The sequence below is a fragment of the Hibiscus syriacus genome, unplaced genomic scaffold (genome assembly GCF_006381635.1).
Source record: "Hibiscus syriacus cultivar Baekdansim isolate YM2019G1 unplaced genomic scaffold, ASM638163v2 tig00002880_pilon, whole genome shotgun sequence".
Taxonomy (NCBI): Eukaryota; Viridiplantae; Streptophyta; class Magnoliopsida; order Malvales; family Malvaceae; genus Hibiscus; species Hibiscus syriacus.
In genome coordinates this window covers 838,624-862,403 of record NW_024061952.1, presented here as the reverse complement: position 1 = coordinate 862,403, position 23,780 = coordinate 838,624, and the positions used below count along the sequence as shown (strand labels likewise).

Below are 23,780 nucleotides of genomic sequence, written 5' to 3'. Positions count from 1 at the left end.
TTGGATCCATACGCAAAGGTAACATAGGGCATTTTTTCACTTTTACTCGGTGGTGTTTGCGCTTTTATTTGCTAGGATAAGGAATATACTATTTAGTGCAAGACACGAGTAAGGCGGTCTCATCTCTAGCTGACTATTTTGACTGGAATTAGGTTACTCTATTTTAGAGCCTCGCTTGCTATAGAACCTGTTACTGAATGGACCAGTTTTAATGAAATGTGATAAAAAAATGTAAAAATAGTTAGGACCGCAATTTCATTACTTCAAATTTCTAGGCCATATGCTACATGAGGATGTTAACCTGCATGATTTAACCATAATTGCATATTACAAGAAGATATGTAGATGTATAGAACATGCTGGACAATGTTTTGGGTTTATTCTTAAAATAGGCAAGTTCGGAGAAAAGCATGGGTCGGGGTTACTACTCATGTTCTCTGATACTTCAATGAAATTCTCACTTTGACCCTTTAATTATTTTTTCGATGAGTCTGTGCCCTTCAACTTTAATTCTGTTAGAAGCTGGATGTGATCTGTTAAAAGAAGCCCATGGTCCAATCTTATGTCCGTGGAATGTAAATCTCAATTGAGTCTTAGGTATACTCTGACCTAAACTGACTAAACTATTTTTGTACCAAAGAAAATAAAAGATTGCCGGTGACATTTTTGTTAAAAATGCACAGTAGCACGTTCAAGAACTTTATATTTTATGATGTTTTAGCCCATCTCCTTGATTCCCTGGATGCTGTCTTCAGTGCGTTCTCGCTTTCAAAATCTTAGAACACAATTTGGAGCTTGTATACAAAAACTACCCATACGAAACTCGATCAAGGTATTTGATCCTAAACTTCGTAACCCTTTAAAATAATTGAAAAGGGCAATCAACTATTTCCATGGTTTAAAATTTAATATCATAGTTGGTGCTTATATTTTAATAAAATAGTAAATATAACCTATACAATATATATGAATACACTTTTAAAATTATCTTATAGTTTTTTTATATAAGAAATGAAAGGAATTACTCAAAATAAAACCTTAAATCTAACATCGAATAAAATTAAAATAATGTTAATTGATGATACACCACCTACTTAGTAGATGTTTAATTTGCTCTTGTAACATTTTTTTACTATAATTTTATAAAAGTATAAACTTAAAATTATATATAGGCAATTTTGTTTAGATGATGTGTTGAAAAAATACATTTTTTTATAAGGGGTGACATATATTTTATTTATTCAAATGGAATGAGTGTAATACATTTGGGAAAGACGTTTGGATCATTTGATGTCTTCGATGGACAATGTTGAAAAGATACAATATCTTTCTATATATTTATTTGATGAATACATCAGATATTTCAAACATCTTCATAAAGACATCGGATGATCTAAACATTTATAATATTTTATTATAAATGCAACCCTATTTAAAAATAAAATCCGATAAATTTTACTTAATTTTTTTTCAGTTTCCTACTTGAATGATTTTACCAAATATATACCTATGCAAATTCCAACTCAAAGCTGCCTGGGTGTGATTAGGGATGGGCATGGGAACTTAACCCGCCGGTTCCGACTCGATCCAACTCGATCAAGTCAAACTTTTTTAAAAAAATATGGTTTGAGTCCGATCGAATTCGGATTTAGGTTGAAAAATATCCGATCCGAAAAAATATAATTTTACTTTATATTTAGGAATAATTATAATACCCTCTATATATTACTTTTTTCAATTAAATCACTTTTTTATTAAATAAAAATAATATTTTTTATTATTTAAGGTCGAAGTTAGATCAAATTCAATTTTATCTCAAAAAATTAGATTAGATTCGAATCGCGTTGAGGGTATATATTTTTCGAATTGATTTGGGTGAAATATATAAAATTTTCGGATAGGTTGGATTGACCAAAACCCGACCCATTGCCATCCTAACCGTGTGATAAATCAAAAACATTTGCGATTACAAATATTAATCAACATCATTTTATGTCAAAAACTTTCATTCCATAAGGCTCAAAGAGGAAAGTCGAGTTCTACTGTTTTTCTTTTTAAGAAATTAAAAGGAAAATAATAAAGTAAAGAAGGTACTACTAAATTCTGCAGATTTCTCTAGAGACTGTCAGAAATTTCTTCATCCCTCGTTTAAATTCTCTCACATATTGCAATCCCACCAATTTCTCCACAACAACGTTCTCTCAAAAAGATAGAAACAAATAAATGGGTTTGATCGGGAGATTTAAGCGAAAGGACATCGACCAAGTTAACGACGACTTCTCCGATTTCTCCCTCTCGTCGCCGGCCCCCAAGATTCGCCGTCTGGATGCTGATTTACCCCCCATAATCGAGGAAGACTCCATCCCTGAGAACCACAAAAGAGCCATCGTTCTCTTTAACCCGAACCCACTTAAACATGGTAACACACCTCCCTTGTGTTCTTCTCCTTCTACCCCCATCTTCTCCCTCCATTCGGACCTCATCTCCGGCTTCAAGAGTACGTTTTCTCATCATTTCATTTCCCCCCCAATTCTTCCCTGTTTTGTGTTAATTTTTCCTGGTTCTGATCTTGGGGTTTGAAATTTTGTCGTGCAGACCAATTCCTACGGGCAACCGACACGAAATCAGCCGAAACAGAAGAGAAGAAGAAGGAAAACGATGGGTGTTTAGCTGTTGTTCCATGGGTTCCTTGTCAGATCCCATCAGTGGAAAGAAGAGATTTTAGCTGTGTTCCATGGGTTCCTTGTCAGATCCCATCAGTGGAAAGAAGAGATGGGGAGCAGGAAGTTGCAGTTGCAGAGTCGATGGAAACAGATGAAATGGAGGTAGAGGAGAAAGAAAGCATGCAGGAAGAGGAAGGGGAGGGATACCAATTTGAAGGGTTGAAGCCAAGAGAGGCCTTACATCATCACTGGGGGCCGCAGCTGCAGCAGCAACATTGCATGCTCCCACAGCCTCCTCAAAACCCTTTCACTCCAATCAGCTGGTCTGATTGATGAACTTTTAATGGTGGGGGAAATTTAGTGTAGTTTTGTTTTGTGTAAATGTTGGGGCCAAGGAATGAGATGGGTGAAAGGAGGCTCGGGGCTTCCCTGGTTTTGCTTGCCTTCTAAAATTATCCATTCATTTCTGAGAATACCCAAAGTTTAGAGGGGCGTAAATGGTTGTAATTGTGCTTGAAATCCTTGATGGAGATGGTGGGAATGGGACGTATCTTCTCTTTTGGTAATTGAGGCTAAAGATGCAGTGCCTTTTATTTTGATCACGCTTGTATTTCAGCTCTTGCCATCCCCATTGTATGCATTGAATCACAACTATATTTTAGTTTTGATCGCTAAGTAACAATACCAACCCCTTACACCTCAGTTCGTTAGGAAGAAAAGGATGCACGTTATTTATGTTTGTTTGTTAAATTAAATAAATAAATATGAATATTTTTTTATATTTATTTAATAAGCGAATAAATAAGAGTATGCTCAATTCGTGTATTTATCAATAAACATGGGTCAATTCTCCTCATACCAATGTCGAACATGAACAGACCACCAACACAGTGAAATAAATAGGGGATATGCCAGGAAACAGTCAGAAAAATGAAAACCAAATTAGAGACAATCCTGACAAGGTCAAGACATGCATGGAAACAGGAGGGGCATGATTTTGTGGACCTTACGAACTGGGAGAAGAGTGGAGAAAGAAACCTAGTGCTTCAGTTTGATGGGTTACAAGGTGGTTGTCTCATAATCAGGCGGTGTTAAAAAAGATGTTAACAGTGGTCTCTCACACACAGACACACTTATCTTCACAATCTTCACCTTTCTATACTGTTGTCAGTTAGTACAACTTTTTACCATGGACCGATCCATAGTTCCTGCATCACAATCGATCCTGATTAAGAATGCTACGGTCAGGAACTACCTCATGCACCAAGAATACTACCTCTAATAAACCCTAGTCTACAAAGACACAATTACAAAGGTTTCTGCACATTCACATTCACATTCACATTCACACAATTACAAGTCATGCAGCAGTGGTAACAAAACAGGGCAAAAGTGAAAAATTTGCTGCCTAATTATATGCACCAATTCCACAGGAAAAGCAAATACAACCCTTCAAGATCTCTCCATGTATTCTTTCAAACAATGATAACCTTATAGCTAATAACATATACAAAAGCTATTGATGCAAGAAAGGATTTCTCCAAATACATGAGATCAATACAACATTAGGTACTAATTTGTAGGTCTAAGAAACACAACAAGACGACTACTGATGACAATTGCACTATGTAACAAATAACGTACCAAGTGAAGTCAAGAACAGAACCATGGAATCCGTAGAAACGAAAAATTCAAAACAAAGTAAATATATGACGGGGGATCTGTACATAAGGCGGAGCAGGAGAAGGGAGAATTGGCTCTAGACAGGGGGGATGTTAGAGAAGGAGAAGCCTTTGTATCCTTTATACGCATAATACGCAATCCTCGTATAATAGAATCCTGGGATGAACAAAATGGATCCGAGTATCGCGAAGAAAAGCCTTGGAGGAAACAATCAAACGCAGAAATCAGCTAATTAATCAGCCTTACATAGAATAAAGCTTTTATTCAGAGTTAAAGAAAGACCCATGGGCTCGGCCGCCGCCAACTCTGTTGACGGTCATGAAGATTCCGAAGATGTCACATCCTAATTTAGAGACTATATTTTATTAATTTAATTTAAATTTAAAGGATTAAATTGAAATTTTTAGAAACTTGTATCTCAGTTTCAAAACTCTAGTAAATTTAGGGACTTAATCCTAAATTTTCTCATTCTTCCTTATTAGTGAAAAATAAACCCCCGATCGGATGCAAAAAAAACCCTAAATTTCCCCCATAAATCCCTAGCCTGGTCGTTCCCCTCCCACTTTTTAATCCCAAATTCATCGTCGTCCGACCACCGTTCGACTTGTCGTTGCTACCATCGTGCTCGCCGACGATCGACGACCAAATCCCGACCACCATTTCTTCGTGGGACGACACCGTTCGCCGTAAAACCCGTCGTAAAGCTTCGTCGTCTCCACCCCCGATCGCCTTGGTTTTACGTCGATTTCGACCAAACCGTCGATCGTCGTGTCTCACCAACACCAGCATTGTGTTCCCCGACCAGTTTCGATCAAAACCCGACTGGGTTCGTCGCCTATTGTCGTCATTTTCGTCGACTGTCGGTGTAGGTAAGCGTTTCAGTCCTATTCTATAATTTTGATGGATTTGGCTGAATGTTGATGTTGTTTGGATCAATTTTGTCAAGTACATGAACAGGGTGTAATTGGTCGGTGGAAGCGAGCCTCGTCGCCGTCGAATGCGCCACCACTCGCAGGCAGTGAACGTGGAGCTCTCCTACCGGTCCAGCCGGACCGAACCGGTCCAGTCAAACCATTCTGTATCGGGTCTATTTGACCCGATCGAGTCAACTTGGACTGAGTCAACTCGTCCGAGTCAACCCGTTGACTTTGATCGAAAAGTTAAAATTTTCAAAAAGTCATATTTTATATTTTTTTGATGTCCTGAGTCCGAATTCGAAGTTCGTTTTGTCAATTTCGCACTCGGTAAGCTGTTTTTAGTGTTTTATCTTTGGATTCAATTTGGTTTTCCGATTAAGTTCAGTTTCTAAATTAAATTCGATTGTCATGTATCCGAGGATTCATGGTTAATGGATCCTTGAAGCAGTTTCTACGGAAGAAAGACAGGTAACCATGTTAATATCTAAGTGTTCAGTTGCCTTTTGAGCATCTTCACTGCAGTTTGTTTCGGAATGAATTTTGTTTCATGCTGTTGTTGGCCTTAACATGCACCCCTTTTGTTTCATAGCCAGATTAAACAAGCCAGAATGTAATATGTTCTGAAGTAATATGTGTGACATGATAATGGTATTGAGCAGGACTATTGATCGTCGTAAGAGACTCATCATAGCCATGGATGCTGCATTTGGAATGGAGTATTTGCGTGGAAAGAACATTGTACATTTTGATTTGAAATGTGAAAATCTGTTGGTAAATATGAGAGATCCACAGCGTCCAGTGTGCAAGGTTTGCCGTCTTTTAAATTGTTTCTAGAACTTAAACTTTAAGTTGCGCGCTACATATGGAGAGGAGAAAAAGGGGTGGGGGATTGTTTGGTAAACTTTTGTTCATCCAGAGTTTCTTGAAAACTCTGGATGTTATTGTCACCTTGTTGCAATTTCTTCTATGGTGGAAGCTTGGTATGAGTTTCATCTTTAGCGTAGGCTCTTTTAATATATTTTCTTTCAAGCATATTACTATAACTCTTCCTATAACGGCCAACGGAGTTGGAAATCACGCAATGCACGTGTACCTTTTTAGATTGGTGATTTAGGCTTGTCAAAGGTTAGACAGCATACATTCGTTTCTGGAGGGGTTCGTGGAACTCTACCGTGGATGGCACCTGAGCTTTTGAGTGGTAAAAGTAACATGGTATCTGAAAAGGTAATGCTATATACCGAGTGTAAAAAATAAGGGACAGATGCAGTTGTTTTGAACCTGAGTTCTTTGTTTCCTTTGCTGCTTAAGGTTTATTTGGCCAGATTAACTTTTTTTTTCGTGTTTCATCTATGTCTGTGAGTCAGATTGATGTCTACTCTTTTGGGATCGTTATGTGGAAGTTACTTACTGGTGAAGAACCATATGCCGATATGCATTGTGCTTCTATAATCGGTAAGTGTCATAAGTAGTGCCTCAAAGTTGAGCCTCCATCATTGATTGTAAAAGCAGTGGCCTCATCAAAATATTGTAAACTTTTCAAGTTCTAAAACTTACAGTGTTATTGAAGTACGGTTCGGTTGTTAGCGATTTTAGCATTGCTATTTACTGATTAACTAGCAGGTAGTTCCCAAAAGAGAATTAAGAAGGCGACTTCTGTTCATTTATTTGTTTTCTTTTGTTTGTAGGTCTAAGTCTGACAAAGTTTCTTTTGTTCTCCTATATATGAATTGATCTCTGTTTTCAATTATATCTGAAAATAAGCACTAAATTGTTTGTTATTTGACATGGATGATGGAAGAGAAAATCAATAGTCGGATGGATGAGTAAGGACTTCAAACTTTATTCAATATAGTTCAGACTTTGAAGGATCTTTTATAATTTGATGGTCTCTGTTCAACTTGTATGCATGTTTTTAGACTTTATATTGACGCTTAGCATGAACTCCGGTAATGGATTTTTTAACTGCAATCACCTCCAAAATCGCATTCTTTGAACATGAAGGGGGAATCGTAAACGACTCTTTACGTCCAACAATACCAGTATGGTGTGGTCCAGAGTGGAAGGCTTTGATGGAGCAGTGTTGGGCCTCTGATCCTGGACAGACACCTTCGTTTTCTGAAATATCTCAGAAGTTGAGGAACATGGCGGCAGCTATAAATGTAAAATAAAGGTAAACCCGAAGCTAAGATTTAAACTTTTCCGCCATCATACAGGGGAAAAAATAAATAAAAAGAGCATTAATGCAGTTTAAGGCCATCCACTGCTTAGGCTAATAATACACTGCTATACCATTCATATGCCTGGGTTACTAGTACTGCCACTGGTTCTAAAGAGTGCAAATATGTACACTCTGACCTGTGGGAGGCCGCATGATATGCAAAGAAGAGCCGTGAAAGCTTCGGTTATTGCAATTGAAGTATTAAATTTGGCTCGAAACGGTTTCTTATGATCATTAACATGTTTCGACTTCCCCACTCAGGACTTTTGCTATTCTGATAGCCATCAAAGCTGGAAGTACTTGGCCAAATGCATCTGCCATGTGAGGTGGCGCTTCTTTTTGTTTTCCTTTATAAGATGCATATACATTTATGGTAACCAATAATGCACATAGCTTAAGAACCAAGACAAACTAGGGACGATATGTTATTAATCAATTTTGCCCTTATTATTTATGTTATTAGTGAACAAAGAGCTGATGTATACGCTGTATTATTTCTTTCTTCAGTTGTATATGATTTTAACTTTGTTCTTACGTGTCAATGGAAGGAAAAAGTGCATGCACCATGCAGACCTGTAATGTAGGGTTTTTTTGTTTGTTTAATTGGTTGGGTTGCTTTTGGTTGTTGGGAAAAGGCTCAGCAAAACTGAAAATAGTTCTAAATACCTGGAAATGGAATATTCTCTTATAAAATACTCTGATTGATTGGTGTATACTATTTATTTGTGATGATGTTTTGACCTTAAATCTTTAAAAAAAAATGTTTTGACCTTAAAAACAATTTTAATATCTTATCTTAAATAAATTATGCTCATATCATTTATTGTATTTTCTCATGTATAATAAATTATGATTCTATTTTATTTTAAATATATATTTAAATAGAGAGTATTGTATGCGAATAAATGTATATAATTTATTTTTTTAAATAAAATCTTAATATATTTTAATATCTTACATTTTTTTTTGAAAAAATCAATAAATAAATGTTAATATTATTAATAATTTATTTTTTTTAAATAAAATCTTAATATATTATATTTTCGAGTTCCTCATGAACTTTTCAAGTTGAGTATCAAATAATTTATTTCGGTTTCTTAAGAACTCGATTCGAGCTTGAGTTCAAATCAAGTTAATTTAAGTCGAATATTTATTGAACTTTGATCAAATCTATATCGAATAATTCACAATCTATCTCGTTCCATTTACCGTTCTAGCGGAGTGTCGTCGAAGAAGAAACTCAAAACCAGCAGGGAAAAGAAGGAAAATTCAACCACTTCTCAACAAAAGTGCTCTTCTGTAAGATTTTTATCATTTCAATCGACCATTTTCCTATTTTTGTAGAAACAAGACAAGAACAACGATTTGGCAAATGATACCCAAACGGAAGACACCAACACTCGAGGAATATGCTTTCCCAGAGAACCTCAACGGATGTTCATATTCAACTCTTGACATAACCAAGAGTTGGTTTGTTACTTAAAACTTCTACCAGTGTTTTGAAATTTTCAACTGAGCTCCCATTAGGCTTTACTGCATTGTAAGCCAGCTCTTTCTGAACTCCAATTTTTTCTTTCATCTTCTTCCCTTGTTCGCTGCACAATGTCGTCTTCAACGCTTTCATTACTCCTTCTTTCGTCAATGTTCCCCCCTCTAATCCCAATCCGAATCCCCATACAGTCTCCACAGTTCGAGTGTTCAATCCTTGGTCTCCGAAAAACGGCCTTAAAATCATCGGCACACCTCCGACGATACTTTCCAGGATCGAATTCCATCCGCCGTGGCTTACGAATGCTCCGACCGATGGATGTTCCAATATTTTCTGCTGAGGAGCCCATGGAACTATCTTCCCTTTCGAGCTTGTTCTTTCCAGGAACCCTGGTGGCAACTGCTTCTCGGGGCTCCCTCTGTATGACCAAAGAAATGGGAACTCGCTTTCCTCCAGGGCTTCGCATAATGCTTGTAGCTCGTGGGGCGGTGGTGTTATCACGCTTCCGAAGCTGATGTACACCACCGACGCGTGTTCGCACTTGCTCAGCCAGTCCAAGCAGCTGTGCGAGTCGTCCACGGTGACACTGGAGACTGTTGATACTAGATTGAAGGGACCGACGTTGAGGTACATTTTGAATCTTAATTTAAGCATGTTGAAGATTGTGTTATCCAAGTCTTCGTAGGAGTTAGCGGCGATTGCGGCGGCACGCGGCAGTGCGAGTCTCGTTTTATGCAACAGTGCTGGTATGGCATCATTAAAGTCCCCGGAGGTTATTCCAGCGGGTAAATCGGCAACACGTATACCGGAAAAATCTGAAAGAAAATCAAGCGCCTTGTCTTGTGGACCTGAAACATTAAGAGCATTCATATTAGTCTCATGTGTGGATCATCAAATATCAAGAAACACATAAAACATTAATGTATGTATTTATGTATGTATTCGTACCATTATTTCCTACATGTTGGCGAATAAGATCAGTCTCAACATGAACAAAAAGAGCCCTAGGGCCGGCCGTCCAAAACGCCATCCACGGGACGTTCAGTTCATCGGCAATATCAGCCCCGAACGAGTAAAACGCATCCGTTATCAAACAATCAACCTGCTTACCAATTTCAGCCACGACTTCATCCAAAACCTCCGTGAAATTCCCCGGTACCGCCTGAAGGAAATACTCAACAGGCTCGTGTGGATTACCCCTAAACACATATCCCTCCGGCAATCCATCCCTCACATTAAAAGGCTTAACCTTTTCGAGCTTCATCGGAAACGTCGAACCGTTCGATTGTTGGGTGCTGAGGAAGGAAAACACGGCGTCGGGGCAAGCATCCGATAGCCAACGGATGAGGTTGAGAAGAGGGGCGGCATGTGTGCCGAAGGGGAAAGCCATTACAGCTATGTGTTTAGAAGCATTCTTGTAAACCTCCTCCATTTGGATTATCTTCTTTATTCTCTCTTCAAAATACACCACCCTGGGATTTTTTTTCTTGCTTTTCTGGTACAAGATTGTGAGATATGAGAATTAGATGAGAAGTAGGGTTCTTAAATTAAGAAAGGAAACGTAAAAACCAAAGAGAAACAAATTAGTCGAGGCTGATAATTCGCATTGGCATGGGGACTTTATACGATAATGAACGGTTTTAGAAGCAACCGTCTTTTTCTGTTGCATACGTGTTAGTTGTTGGGTAGAAATTTATTTTGCTTTTACTTATTAATTCCCTAATTATTAAAAGTTGTAAATTGATCCCTCGATTATAGGGTATTATTTTGTTTAGTCCATCGACTATTAAATGTTACGAAATGATCATGTGACTATTCATATGTTCTAAACTCATCTTTTTCATTTAAAAAATAGACGATAATCTGAGCTTGATGTTAACTTGTTGATACATATGTGATAGAAATATGATCATATAATCTCAAATGACTATCATATCTTAATTAGCATGTTAACATCCAACTTAGACGATCAACGATTTTTTAATGAAAAATGATAAGTTTGAAACAATATGAATAGTCAAGTGACCATTTTATAACTTGTAATAGCCGAGGGACTTAATAAAACAATATCTTATAGAAGAAATACTATTTTTAACTTTTAATAATCGAGAGACTCAACAAAATAACATCTTACATTCGAAATTATTTGTATATTTTACCCTTAATATTATTTTGTTAAGTAAAATGGATGAAACTAATTTCAAACTTATAAAAATTTATATTTTTGATTCACTATTCATAATAAATAATCTTTCGATATTTGTTACATGTTAAAAATTAAAATAAAATAAAATTAATTAAACAACGGAATTAACTGAAATTGTTTCATTTCAACTCATTTATATTTCCTTATTTTTCGGTTTAATTAACACCATGAGACAAATTAAAATTTTTAATTCAATTCAATTAATGATCAAATTAACGAAATTTAAACTTTGAGTCAGTTTTATAACTTTTCTCGCTAATTGAAGTTTGATTGATAGAAGCAGTGCCAGTACACCATAATATAATAAAGCACTTCGAACGGTTACGCCACAAACTAAAAATAAAAAGGGTAAACTACACATTTAGTATTTAAATTATCAGTTTTAGTTCGTGTTAGTATCTAAACTTTTAATTTTTTCAAAACCATACCTAAAGTTTAATTTTTGTTTCATTTTAGTACCCACTATTAAAAATTTAACGCATTTAGTATCTAAACTATCAGTTTTGGTCTGTTTTAGTATCTAAACTTTAAAAAAAAATCAAGATTTAACGTTAAATTTTGAACAAGGGTATTAAAATAAAACAAAAACTAAACTTTAGGTATAGTTTTGAAAAATTAAAAGTTTAGATATTAAACAAACCGAAATTGATAGTTTAGGTACTAAGCACGTAATTTACCCAATAAAAAATAAAAATTGGTAGCTGGCATTTTAGATGGTCGTTAGACTATCTATATTTTACTAACGTAGCACGAAAAAATAGGGGTGCAATTGAAAAAAAGTAAAGGTTAGAAATATTTTTGCTATTATACTTTCTTAATTTTATTTATAATTTTATCTCATCGTTACATAAAATAATTACAAAATGTTATTTAATAATCGATTACAAGATATGTAAATCTTTTATCATTCTAGTTATGATCATTGAATAAAATTTTTATAAAATAATATATTTTACCTATATTGAATATAATAATTTTTTGTATTTATTAATTTAAACTCGTGTGTAGCATGTTATATAGCATGAATTAAGTGATTTTGATGGTAAATAAATTGTTGTTATTCTTTGAGGCCTCGGGTTAAAACATTAGGTAGGGTGCTTATTGAGAGAGTCGATCACGAGTTGGGCAGTGCTCAATTAGTGATCGTTAAAAAAATTTGCCGCTCGACTCAACTCGTTGTAATACCCCAAATTTTGACTAGTGACTAAAATGTAAGTTTTGAAAGTTTGAGGGCTAAAATATAAACTTTGTAAAAGTTTAGGGACTAAAAATATAATTTTAAAAGGTTATAGATTTTAGCCATAAATTAACAGATTATCCTAAAACAAGAATTTTTGTGGAAATTAGATTTTTTTGTACGGAATTTGTGTTAAAAGTTATAAAGCGATAAAGTTTGGTATTGAAATCGGATAATTGGATCGAACCGGAATTTTATGAAAATTTGAAGGATGTTAGAAAATGGTTGGAAATATTATTTCCATATTTTAGATCAAAGAAATTTGGCTAACAATGTAATTTTTCAGATTTGGTCGAACAGTGGAATTTTAGTGACTAAAGTGCAATTTTATAAAATTGCATGGCCAAAGTGAAAATTCAAAGTCAAGTTGATTCATCTTTGACTAAAGAATATTTTAATGGAGGAAATGACAATGCCAATTGGTAATTTTTAAGACTCATTAATGGTATTTTTGAAATTTCTCATAATTGAATAAAAAATTCAATTATAATAATTTAAAGACAAATGTAAAGGCTAATTTAATGTTAGAATAATCAAGAAATAAGTGTATAACTTCAAAAATCAAAACAAAAAATTTCCTTACCTTGAGCAAGGTGGTTCGGCCAAGAGAAGAACAATAAGCTGAATTTTGATGTTGGAGATTAATTTTCAAGCATGTATGATATTTAAAATCAAGTGTATAATGATTTAAAGCATTTCGCCTAATTAGGGTTTTGGTGATTGATTGGATTTTGGTTCAATTTGATGTTTTGTTGATTAGAATAACATAAATTTGAAGTAAGGAAGTTGAATTCATGCTTGAAATTGAATGAAAAACTAGTCTTATGATCATAATGCATTCAACCATTGGGAAAAAAATTAGGGAAAATACTGAAAATTTTCCTATGGTCTAGAATTGATATTAGAAGTGTTATATGTGACTTGGAGATCAATTTGGAGCCTTGAGTTAGTAAAAAGGTTAATATACAAGTTTTGAGAATTGTGAGATATTATTGCAAGAATGTAATATTTGAAGGGTTAATGCTGATTTTTTATAGTTGAAAATGCTGGAAATTTAAGTTGGAAAGTTGCTTGGAACCAAATTTCAAATTTAGTAAAATTTGATGGTGGAATTTGAAAAGTCTCAATATTATAGGGACTTGATTTTAAGTTTATTAAATGTGGAAATATCATTTGAGTAAATTATTGTAATGCTGGAAATTTATTTAATATGCTAGTTTTTGGGTTTAATTCTTAAGTTGAGATTTAATTCTAAGTTTATCAAGTTGTGTGGTAGAATTTGAAAAGTCTAAGAAAGTTTAGGATGAAATTGCAAGCTTTTGAATGTTTAATTGTTGATTTGAATATTTTATTGATGTGCTGGAAATTTTATGTGATTAATGTAAAATTATCATAAGGGTGAAGGGTCATTATGGATTAAATATGAAAATTGATATGAATTCTAAAAAGAATTCATAATTAGTGGTTGGATTATCCAATTAGTAAAAGTTGAAGAGTTGATAGTGAAACGAAATATTCATGGAATTTAAGAAATATTTTGAGAAGTTGAACTTACGATGGAAGTACGATTTAGTTTTATATCAATTTAAGTATTGGATTTATTTTTATCAAATTTTATATTTAAGTTTAGCTTATGTTAATTCGATACTAACGAATAGTTTGAATATTCTATGTTATTATATGATGTCGTCAATTCACGATAAATTTAGTGATTCAAGTAGCTTGAAAGGGAAAGAAAAAGTGTCGGATCGAGGAGAAGATTTGATAGTGAGGCAAATGTGAGTACATTTCATTTGTATATATGTTTCAACCAAATATTGACTTGCAATGAGCCAGTGTCAGAGTTACGTTTAAGAAGTGACTCCTAGTATTATGTGAAGTGTGATTCAAGTTTACATGTTTATTTAGTAAGCTACTAGAACTAGTGAATAAGTCAAGGACACTAGTTGGTAAAATCTTCCTAGAAATTATATTTTAAACAATAAGTTTAGAAAATCATCAGAAATTATAAAAAAATGATAGAGGATAAATATTATACCATTGGATTTGTTTATCAGTCTAGTTTCGTTTAGAACAAACACAAATTGATTTCGATAAGTATAAAAAAAGATATGAATTTTTAATTAGTGATAGGTCAGAAAAACATGACAACAAATTCTGTCCAAAACAGTTTTTGTCATACAACTTTGAAAAATCGCTATAAATTGTACAGGTTGAACTAGACGGAGTGCCTTATATGGTTAGATTTTTATTCGAGTCTAGTTTTCATTGGTGCAAATCGAATAATTTTTCAATATATATATTAATACAGAATAATATTTCTTTGAAGGTAGTGCAAACTACGAGAATATGAGATTTCAATAAATTGTGTAGTGGAAGCAATTTTTTTTTAAAAGCTTAGTGAGATTTATATGTGATTTATAAGTAAATTGTTCAAATGAGTTTAGTTTATTTATTTAATCACTCTGATCGATGACGACTTGCGATAAGTAAACCTCATTTTATTTTCTAGTATGATTTATAAACTTTTAGTATGAAAGATTTCTATAATATTTTTCATCAAGTTTTATAATGATTTTGGGTATGAACTGCCCAAATATGATATTTATGATGATAATTCTAAATGTTTACAGTTATCAGACATTTCACAGTTATTAGATATTTATAGTTATCAGATATTTACGTTATCAGATGATTTTCAGTTATAAGATGTTTTACAATTATCAGATGTAGATTAATAAATGATTCTATGATCATAAATATAAGTCATTGTATGTTGAATTGAGAGTTGTAGGTACATTTGACATGTCATTAAGTTAGTGCTTATCAATTATCAGTATCTCAGTTCCACTTTGGTACATTCGTGTACCAATGTTCAGCACCATTGGTGCTTAGGTTATGATTGCACTAAAGTGCATCATATCGTAGTTACAGTTATGATTCGGCACCGTGTTGTGCCTAGTACACACCTTATACTCACGTATCTTGTATTCTCTTACATATACATTGGGCTATAACAGTAAGCGAAAAAATTATGACAATATATAAAAGGAATGAAAATAGAATTGAAAAAAATTATGAAATATGTTCGTATGAAAAGAACAAAAGTTATTTATGATATTTGATGATGACTTACATGATTTTTTATAAAATCATAGGAGGATGATTTCAAGTTTTCACAAGGAAAACGGTTTGACTAGAACAATTTAAAGTTTTCATTGTTTTTATTTAAATTTTCAGTTTATTGTTTATATTTTATGGATTTTTATGTTTTAGCTATATTTCTGCCTCACTAAGTTTTACTTAGTGCGTGATGATTTTCATGCGTAGTGTAACACCCCAACCCGTACCCGACTCGGATACGATTATGAGATGTCACATTGACTTTTTAAAACAGTGTTCTGATAAAATATCAAAACATTTGAACTCATATTAAGAAAATACAATAATATACTATTAAATTATGCTTCATTATAAAAATTTAAGGTAAAATATATTTATGAACAGTACTATACGGTATGAACAGTATCATGAACAATGCTACAGTACATCGATGCACTGCTACAGTACTTAAGATCGGCAAATACGTTTTTAAAAACAAGCTTTAGATAAATTATTATAATAATTATCTATTATTTTATATAGAAATCCATATGAAATTTAACTTGAATAATTATTTTTAAAAAAAATTAAAAGAACTATTTAGATAGAGTTAAATAGATTAACATAGATAATTAATGAATAATTTAATATTTTAATCGTATATAAAAGTATTTTATGTATTAAAAATATTTTCAATGAAATATCATCTACATTAAACATTCAAGAGAAAAAATAGAGATTATTGGCAGTAAAGTAATAATTATTCTAACAAGGATTGATTTTTCTTTTCTGAAATAATAAATTAATTTTCTATTAAACAAAAACTAAAACTAAAACTTTTTAATATACGATTTTAATCAACTTTTTTTGGATTTACCAAAATGACCAACTAAATCGCAATGCGATCCGCAACGCGATCTCTGGTATCGCAAATCAGTTTCCAGATTCGCAACGCGAACATCGACTATCGCAACGAGAACTTCGACTATCGCAATGCGATTTTCTAAATTCGTTGCGATAGTCCAAGTTCGCGTTGCGATTTATTCCAAATTCGTTGCGATAGTCCAAAATCGCAACGAATGGTGGTATTGCATTTGTTTCTTAAGAATTTTCTCTAAAAATATAGTATTCGAGTGGACGTGTCGAAGACACGTATTACCACGACCACGACCACGACCCGAGACGAGACGAGGTGGCGACGGCGGCGGCGCGCGAGAGTCCTCCTTGTTCTCTATCACTCAACAAGGAAGTGGAAAAGCCAAGCCTTAAATACCATTCCCAATAGTGTTTCCAATACTATGTGGGATTGAGCATTACCAACACTTGTTCTCAATACTATGTGGGATTGAGCCTTAAATAGTGATATTATTTGTTAATTATAGTTAATGACTTTAGTATTTGTATGAAAAGTATTTGTGGTTCATTTAGTTTTCATGCAATTCTAATTTATTTTCAATTGATTATAATTGCACGATAACAATTTTCTTTATTCTTGCGAGTGATGTAATTTTTTTGAATGTTTTGCTTAAAATTGCAATAATAGCGATTGATTGTAGATTGACTTTTAATTATGACATATTTAATCGTATAATACTAATGCAATTGGTTGCTGATTCAGTTGTTTTAAGGTGCATGATTGTTAATTGTTTTCTGAATAATCACATAGTATTGGAAACAAGTATTGGTAATGCTCAATCTCACATAGTATTGGAAACACTATTGGGAATGGTATTTAAGGCTTGGCTTTCCCACTTCCTTGTTGAGTGATAGAGAACAAGGGGGACTTTCGCGCGCCGCCGCCGTCTCGTGGTCGTGGTCGTGGTCATACGTGTCTTCGACACGTCCGCGCGAATACTATCTTTTTAGAGAAAATTATTAAGAAACAAATGCAATACCACCAGTCGTTGTGATTTTGGACTATCGCAACGAATTTGGAATAAATCGCAACGCGAACTTCGACTATCGCAATGCAAATATGTAAATCGCAATGCGATAGTCGAAGTTCGCGTTGCGAATCTGGAAACTGATTTGCGATACCGGAGATCGCGTTGTGAATTATCGATCGCATTGCGATTTAGTTGGTCATTTTGGCAAATCCAAAAAAATTTGATTAAAATCATATATTATAAGGTATTTTTGGTCACTGAGGTTATTTTCTCAATGCCGAGACTTGAAGTGACTAAAGAATTAAAATATTATTATGAAAATATTTTATATATTTTCCTACTTATATATAATTTTTAAATCAAATAATTAAAAATCAATAAACAAGAATCAAATCCAACATTAATAAATTTTAGTAAATAATTTATAATGTACTTACTATTATTAGAGTTCTTTCACCCTGAAAATAACCCTTCATTTATCACATATCCTCCCATTTGGTTCATTTAAATTGACAAATTTTCATTAAGTAGTAAAATATTATATTTTTTAAAATAAATTTTAAGATTTAAATTTATATAAAATAAAATAATAATATAAATAATTTTTATCATTCGTTTAAATATACAATTTAATTACGAAATGCAGTTGGGCATCTACGACAAACATCAGCTGAAGCCTCATTTGCAATAGAACTTATAGACAGCTCTTCTCCATCTGCTAGTCCTATTCTGATCAGAACATCCGTGGCCGACTTCTCTCGCCTAGCAAAAGCTACGATTTCAACTTTGGAAATGTTTGAATGGAACCGAGTCGTACTTGTATACGAAGACATGGAGTTCAGTAATGCCATCATCCCCTATTTAACCTATGCATTAGAGAACATGGGCATTCAACTATCACACAAGACTGCAATCCCAACCTCAGCCCAAAGTTCTCAAATTTTAGAACAGCTTGAAGTGCTAATGACCCTGCAAAGTACGGTGTTCATGGTGTTGCACATGTCGATAGACCTCGCGTCTCGTTTCTTTGCAGTTGCGAACGAGGCGGGGTTGATGAGCAAAGGATTTGCATGGCTTGTGACCTTTGTAGACACCATGGATCATGTGGCTATTGATTTAATGGAGGGTGTAATTGGATTAAGGCCTTACGTGCCGAACACGAAAGCTCTTAAGAACTTCAGAAGGAGATACAAAAGGTTCTCCATGATGATGCAGACCGAGGGGCATGAGCTAAATCTTTTTGGTTTGTGGGTTTCAGGGCCATGGCTAGGTTGTTGGAGGCCCTGTGCAAATTCTTGTAAAGGGCCCCTTAGATATCGAACTTATTTTTCTGAAATAATAAAAACTTTACTGTATTATACTGAGCAAACCCACTTGCATTGTTTTCACAAAAATAATTTTACTTGTTAAAGAGATTCAAACTTAGGATTAACAAAGTCTTGGGCCCAATGATTTAACCACTGCTCTAGATCTATTTTTATACTTCTTAATAACAACAACTAATAGATATACTAGATTTCGGAGCCCCCATTTTTTGGGTCTTGTGCCGTCGCGCACTTTGTACACCCTCAGCCACCCTCTTGTGGGTTTACGATATAGTTCGAAGATTAGCTTCGAGTGTGGAACGAAAACGTAATCGAAATTCTCGTTTCTTGAAGGAGACAAATGGTACTTGGTTAATGGGGATGTTGAATTTTAGTTATAGAGGGATCAGTGGGGATTTTGAGTTGGTGAATGGGCAGATTCAGCCTTCGGTCTTTGAAATATTTAATGTGACCAGAAAAGGGCAGAGGATGATCGGCTATTGGACTCATGACCGGGGAATATCTAAGAACTTGTATCCGAACTCCAGACACACCCGAAGAACACTCGAGGCAAATGAATCAATTGGAAGCAAATGGATAATAGGGGTTCCGAGTAAGAATGGATTCAAAGAGTTTGTGAACATACAACCTTTGGATAAGAAAGTCGACGAACGCAAGCCGGGTTTCACCATAGAGGTTTTCAAAGCCGTGTGGGAGAGCTTAGGCCCATCTCCCAATGGTTATGAATTTAGAACCATGGACGGAACATATGATGATCTTTGTTGCAAAGTTGATGCTAAGGTAATGTGTTCAATTTCTCTAACTTTCCATCTTCCAAATGCTCACATAATTTAGTTTTGGGGGTGAAATGTTATAGGAAATCCATGCTGCCATGGGAGATATCTCGATTGTATCCAGCAGATCAAATTGTGTTGATTTTACGCTGCCATATCTGGAGTCTGGTGTGGCAATGCTGATAAAAACCAGACATGATGGACCAAAAGACGTGGATATTCTTGAAGCCATTAAGCTGGGATCTATGGCTGGTAATCATCAGCATCTGCATCTTCATCGGGATCGTTGTTCGGGTTCTAGAGCTTCGTGAAAATACGGAATTTAATGGATCACCTAGAAAGCAGCTCAGCGAAATTTTGATGTATCCATGCCTAACAGTGGCAATTCCTCAAAGTAAAGTGGCATTTCCCATGTCTATTAATTCACTCAGAATATATTGAAAATAAAAATGTATTATTCAAATAGCATTGTTTTTGAAAATAAAAATGTATTGTTCAAATAGCGAAATTTATATTGATGCAGAGTTACACGGCGAACTTGTCTTCCATCTTGACGATCAATCAGTTACAGGCGACGATCCCGAGTGTCAGAGAACTTGGAAGATGTCATGTTGGTTACCAGAATCTATCATTTGTAAAAGATTACCTGATAAGCCACTTTGGGTTCGAGGAGTCTATGCTGAAACCATATGGTTCAGTTGATGACTATCAGGAGGCCTTGTCGAAGGGATCCGAAAACGGTGGAGTTTGCGCTATCTATGACGAAATTCCGTACATGGGAATCTTTCTCGCTCAGTATACTACGGGGTACATGATGGTCGGCCCGACCTACAGGACAGATGGACTAGGATTTGTATGTTTATTTTCATCTTCCTATACATGTATTGTTTTCTGGACTATCAAGTTAGGTGTCACCTAGTATTTTGTTCTAATTTCAGGCATTACCGGTCGGGTCGCCGCTGGTGGCGAATTTTTCGAGGGCGATCCTGAATTTCACTCAAGGAAACGACATGGCTCTGATCAAGAAAAAGTACTTCGGCGTAGTGTCCATTGATCTAGACGACACTGGGTCGGTCTCGTCGTCTGGTCCTAGTCTTACTTCAGGAGCTTTGCAGGCCTATTTATCATCATCGCAGTTATTGTGTTCTTAGCCTTGCTTTTCTCTGAGAACCATATGTTCGGAAAGCTCATTCGAAGATGCATCTTTCGCAATTCTCGTGATAACCCGGGATCGAGAGTTCAGCCTACTGCCGGATGACTGTCTCCACCGTTACTAATCCTCCTGAGATGAACAATGTTGAAGAAAGTCACAATCCTAACCAGGATAATATAGACGAATCTGCAGATGAAGCTACATTGGAAGTCCACCCATTCAACTAGCATGGTACATAATTTTCAGGGCATTTAGGCTTGCTGGAACAATATTTTCAACAGAATGTATGAAACACATATTACTGATTAAGATCTCACTGTAATATATATGTACAATGTATACCATTACTGATCAGATGTTAATATCATCATACACAGATACCTTTTATGATTATTTAATAAAAAACAATATTTTTACATGCTAGTAGAAACCTTTATTCAAAAGGTTAGTTAGTGGAGAACTTTGACCATCTTTATGAGAACAAATAGTAATCCCACAATCTTGTAAAAACGCAATGTATCCATAGTACTTTTATATTTTAATAAATAACATGAAGATCAAATATTTAAAACAATTGATCCCCAAACATCAAATTAAGACAAGGAATAAACCTAGAAGTAGGGGTGTAAACGAGCCGAGTCGAGCTCGAATATTGTTGAGCTCAACTCGACTCGAAAACTCTGAAATGAATTTTTTTTTTTAACTTAACTCGATTGAAGCCTCAAACTTAAACTTGAACATAAATCTTAAATATATGAAAATATTCCTGTATTTTTTTTAAATCAATAAATAAATGTTAATATTATTAATAATTTATTTTTAAAAAATAAAATCTTAATATATTATATTTTCGAGCTGCTCACAAGCTTTTCGAATCGAATATCAAGTAACTCGTTTCGGCTCGTTAAGAACTCGAGTCGAGCTCGAGCTCGAGTCCATTCGATCCAAATATTTATCGAATCTTGATCGAGTCGATCTCAAATAACTCGAGATCTATTTCGTGTCATTTACAACCCTTTCTAAAAGTGATGAACTACATTAATAAAAAGACAAAAATAAATATTATCCATCTAATTAAAAAATAGTTGATAATATATTTTTTATATTATAAAGAAAAAGATAGATAAATACCATACGAATTGTGGATGAAAGCGACGGCTCCGGCGGTCGACCCTTCTCAGTTGGATGCAGGTAGGTCCCACTTGGGGTCCACGTCGGCACAGACACGTACATTACAATGAATACTTCTTTTGATTTGATTCTATACCACAACCGAACAAAACATTATTAAACCCCCCCAAAAAAAAAAATTTGTCCTAAAAATAAGCTCATTTTTTTCTTACAAGGAAAATGAATTTAATTTCTCTTGGTGTATATTGTTCCACGTGTCCTTCCATTACTCGTCTACTCCTAGATTTCCCACCCTCCCAAAGCCAAACCATACAAATAACAGACTTATAGGCGAGTGTGCAGTCTCTACACGTTTTAGTCCAAATTCCAAAGGCTGAAAAAAAAAACTTCAATTTGCTTTAGTTTTGTGAAGATGGGAATTGAGATAGGCAGCGTCAGGAGGAACACTGGAGGCTGGGGCATGGCTACGAAGCTATGTGACATATGTAAATCGACATCGGCGGCTATTTTTTGCCGTGTCGATTCGGCTTTTATGTGTATGAATTGTGATTCCAGGGTCCATTCCGGTACCAACGAGCTCGGTTCGGTTCGACATGATCGGGTGTGGATGTGCGAGGTGTGTGAGGAGGCGCCTGCTGCTGTTACTTGCAAGGCCGATGCTGCTGCACTTTGTGCCACTTGTGATGCCGATATCCACTCTGCTAATCCCCTGGCTCCTCGCCACGAGCGTGTCCCTGTCGAGCCTTTCTTCGATTCCACCGATTCTATGGTCAAATCTTCCCCTTTCAGCTTTCTCGTCCTGACCACGGATCATGATGGGACCGATTGCTGCCCACAAGAGGATGTAGATCCGAAACTTGCCATGGAGACTAATGAATTTAAAGCTGCTGGTGGTGATTTGTTCTTCTCCGAAATCGACCCCTTCATCGATTTCGAGTACCAGAACATGTTTCAAGTCCAACACGATCATCACAACGCAGCTACGGACTGTTTAGTTCCTGTTCAGACCAAACCAGTCATCAACAATGAAAATTGTTTCGAAATAGAATTCTGTCGATCCAAGTCGCCTGCCTTGGCATTCCAAACTCGGTCTCTCAGCCATAGCGTATGTATTTCAAATTTTCAATCCACCTTCCTCAATTACACAATCAAATGATCAATAAATCTCTGTAAACTGAAGGAAATTACACAAAACTTTCAGGTTTCATCGTCTTCGCTCGATGTAGGAGTAGTTCCAGACGGGAATTCCATGTCCGACATGTCGTATTCTTTCGGACGAACAATGACCGATTCAAGCGGACCGATGTCGGACACCATGACAAGTAGCCAAGCAGGCGGGATGGATCGAGAGGCTAGAGTTTTAAGGTACAGAGAGAAGAGAAAGAACAGGAAATTCGAGAAAACAATCCGATACGCCTCACGAAAGGCGTACGCCGAGTCCAGGCCGAGAATCAAAGGCCGTTTCGCCAAAAGGATTCAAACCGACAACGACATCGACATCATCTTTAACTCAGCATCTGCTGCTGGTGAAGTCTGACACCAAGTACGGCATCGTCCCATCCTTTTGAAGGCTGAAGAAGAAGAAGAAGACACGGTCGTGTAATATTCAAATGTTATTTTTATCCAGCAACTAGAATAACCGTATAAGTCCATCGAAGTTAAGTAAATCAAAATTCCCAGGGTTTTAATTCAGTTTTTATGTAAAAAAATGTATAAGCAATGCATCTGTGGAGTTTTTGTTGAGTTCCCATGTCCATCAAGCTTACTTGGCTTTTCTCCGAGATCAATCTATGAATCTATTTCTCAATCCCCATTGGCTCAATTCTTTTTCTTTAATTTGAGTATTGTTTAAGAACTTTATTTTTTAACAATAAAATAGGAGGTGAACTTGGGTGGGCAGTATTAAAAGAATAGTCCCTTTTTTCAGTTTTTCCCCCCTGAAAGTTTCCCCGACAAACTGATTGGCATGATGAGCTCAACTCTTGGCTGACACTGCA

General features: G+C 35.2%; 3 protein-coding genes and 2 pseudogenes across 4 annotated transcripts; 4 read left to right on the top strand and 1 right to left on the bottom strand.

Moving 5' to 3' along the window:
* Nucleotides 1-2,099: 2,099 nt before the first annotated feature.
* On the top strand, nucleotides 2,100-3,349 carry LOC120161947. Its single transcript, XM_039172146.1, has 3 exons — nucleotides 2,100-2,497; nucleotides 2,596-2,696; nucleotides 2,751-3,349. The coding sequence occupies exons 1-3, from the start codon at nucleotides 2,224-2,226 to the stop codon at nucleotides 2,994-2,996; spliced, it is 621 nt and encodes a 206-aa protein (XP_039028077.1). The 5' UTR covers nucleotides 2,100-2,223; the 3' UTR covers nucleotides 2,997-3,349.
* Nucleotides 3,350-5,559: 2,210 nt separating this feature from the next.
* LOC120161955 (serine/threonine-protein kinase STY8-like) lies at nucleotides 5,560-7,916 on the top strand. Of its 2 annotated transcripts, XM_039172164.1 has the most exons (6): nucleotides 5,561-5,731; nucleotides 5,923-6,070; nucleotides 6,365-6,487; nucleotides 6,628-6,715; nucleotides 7,265-7,433; nucleotides 7,743-7,916. In XM_039172164.1, exons 1-5 carry the CDS (start codon nucleotides 5,688-5,690, stop codon nucleotides 7,429-7,431), a joined length of 570 nt encoding a protein of 189 aa, XP_039028095.1. In that variant the 5' UTR covers nucleotides 5,561-5,687; the 3' UTR covers nucleotides 7,432-7,433; nucleotides 7,743-7,916. The 2 variants fall into 2 exon arrangements, with proteins under 2 accessions (XP_039028089.1, XP_039028095.1); XM_039172158.1 differs by lacking the exon at nucleotides 7,743-7,916 and having other exon boundaries at nucleotides 5,560-5,731; nucleotides 7,265-7,645.
* A 1,009-nt stretch (nucleotides 7,917-8,925) lies between these two features.
* LOC120161262 (flavonoid 3-O-glucosyltransferase-like) lies at nucleotides 8,926-10,402 on the bottom strand. Its single transcript, XM_039171532.1, has 2 exons — nucleotides 9,919-10,402; nucleotides 8,926-9,818 (listed from the first exon to the last, which is right to left on the bottom strand). Exons 1-2 carry the CDS (start codon nucleotides 10,400-10,402, stop codon nucleotides 8,926-8,928), a joined length of 1,377 nt encoding a protein of 458 aa, XP_039027463.1.
* A 198-nt stretch (nucleotides 10,403-10,600) lies between these two features.
* Nucleotides 10,601-20,940, top strand: LOC120161254 (annotated as a pseudogene).
* A 1,190-nt stretch (nucleotides 20,941-22,130) lies between these two features.
* LOC120161936 lies at nucleotides 22,131-23,570 on the top strand (annotated as a pseudogene).
* Nucleotides 23,571-23,780: the final 210 nt, after the last annotated feature.

Excerpts from the sequence above, each read along its gene's own strand:
- LOC120161262 (XM_039171532.1), bottom strand. The coding sequence starts at position 10,402 with ATGGAGGAGGTTTACAAGAATGCTTCTAAACACATAGCTGTAATGGCT. Across the intron at positions 9,819-9,918 it reads CCAACATGTAGGAAATAATG|GTCCACAAGACAAGGCGCTT; the intron begins GTACGAATACAT and ends TTAATGTTTCAG.
- LOC120161955 (XM_039172164.1), top strand. The coding sequence starts at position 5,688 with ATGGTTAATGGATCCTTGAAGCAGTTTCTACGGAAGAAAGACAG. Across the intron at positions 6,488-6,627 it reads GTAACATGGTATCTGAAAAG|ATTGATGTCTACTCTTTTGG; the intron begins GTAATGCTATAT and ends TCTGTGAGTCAG. Across the intron at positions 6,716-7,264 it reads GCATTGTGCTTCTATAATCG|GGGGAATCGTAAACGACTCT; the intron begins GTAAGTGTCATA and ends TTGAACATGAAG.
- LOC120161947 (XM_039172146.1), top strand. The coding sequence starts at position 2,224 with ATGGGTTTGATCGGGAGATTTAAGCGAAAGGACATCGACCAAGTTAAC. Across the intron at positions 2,498-2,595 it reads CCTCATCTCCGGCTTCAAGA|ACCAATTCCTACGGGCAACC; the intron begins GTACGTTTTCTC and ends TTTGTCGTGCAG. Across the intron at positions 2,697-2,750 it reads TTCCATGGGTTCCTTGTCAG|ATCCCATCAGTGGAAAGAAG; the intron begins ATCCCATCAGTG and ends GTTCCTTGTCAG.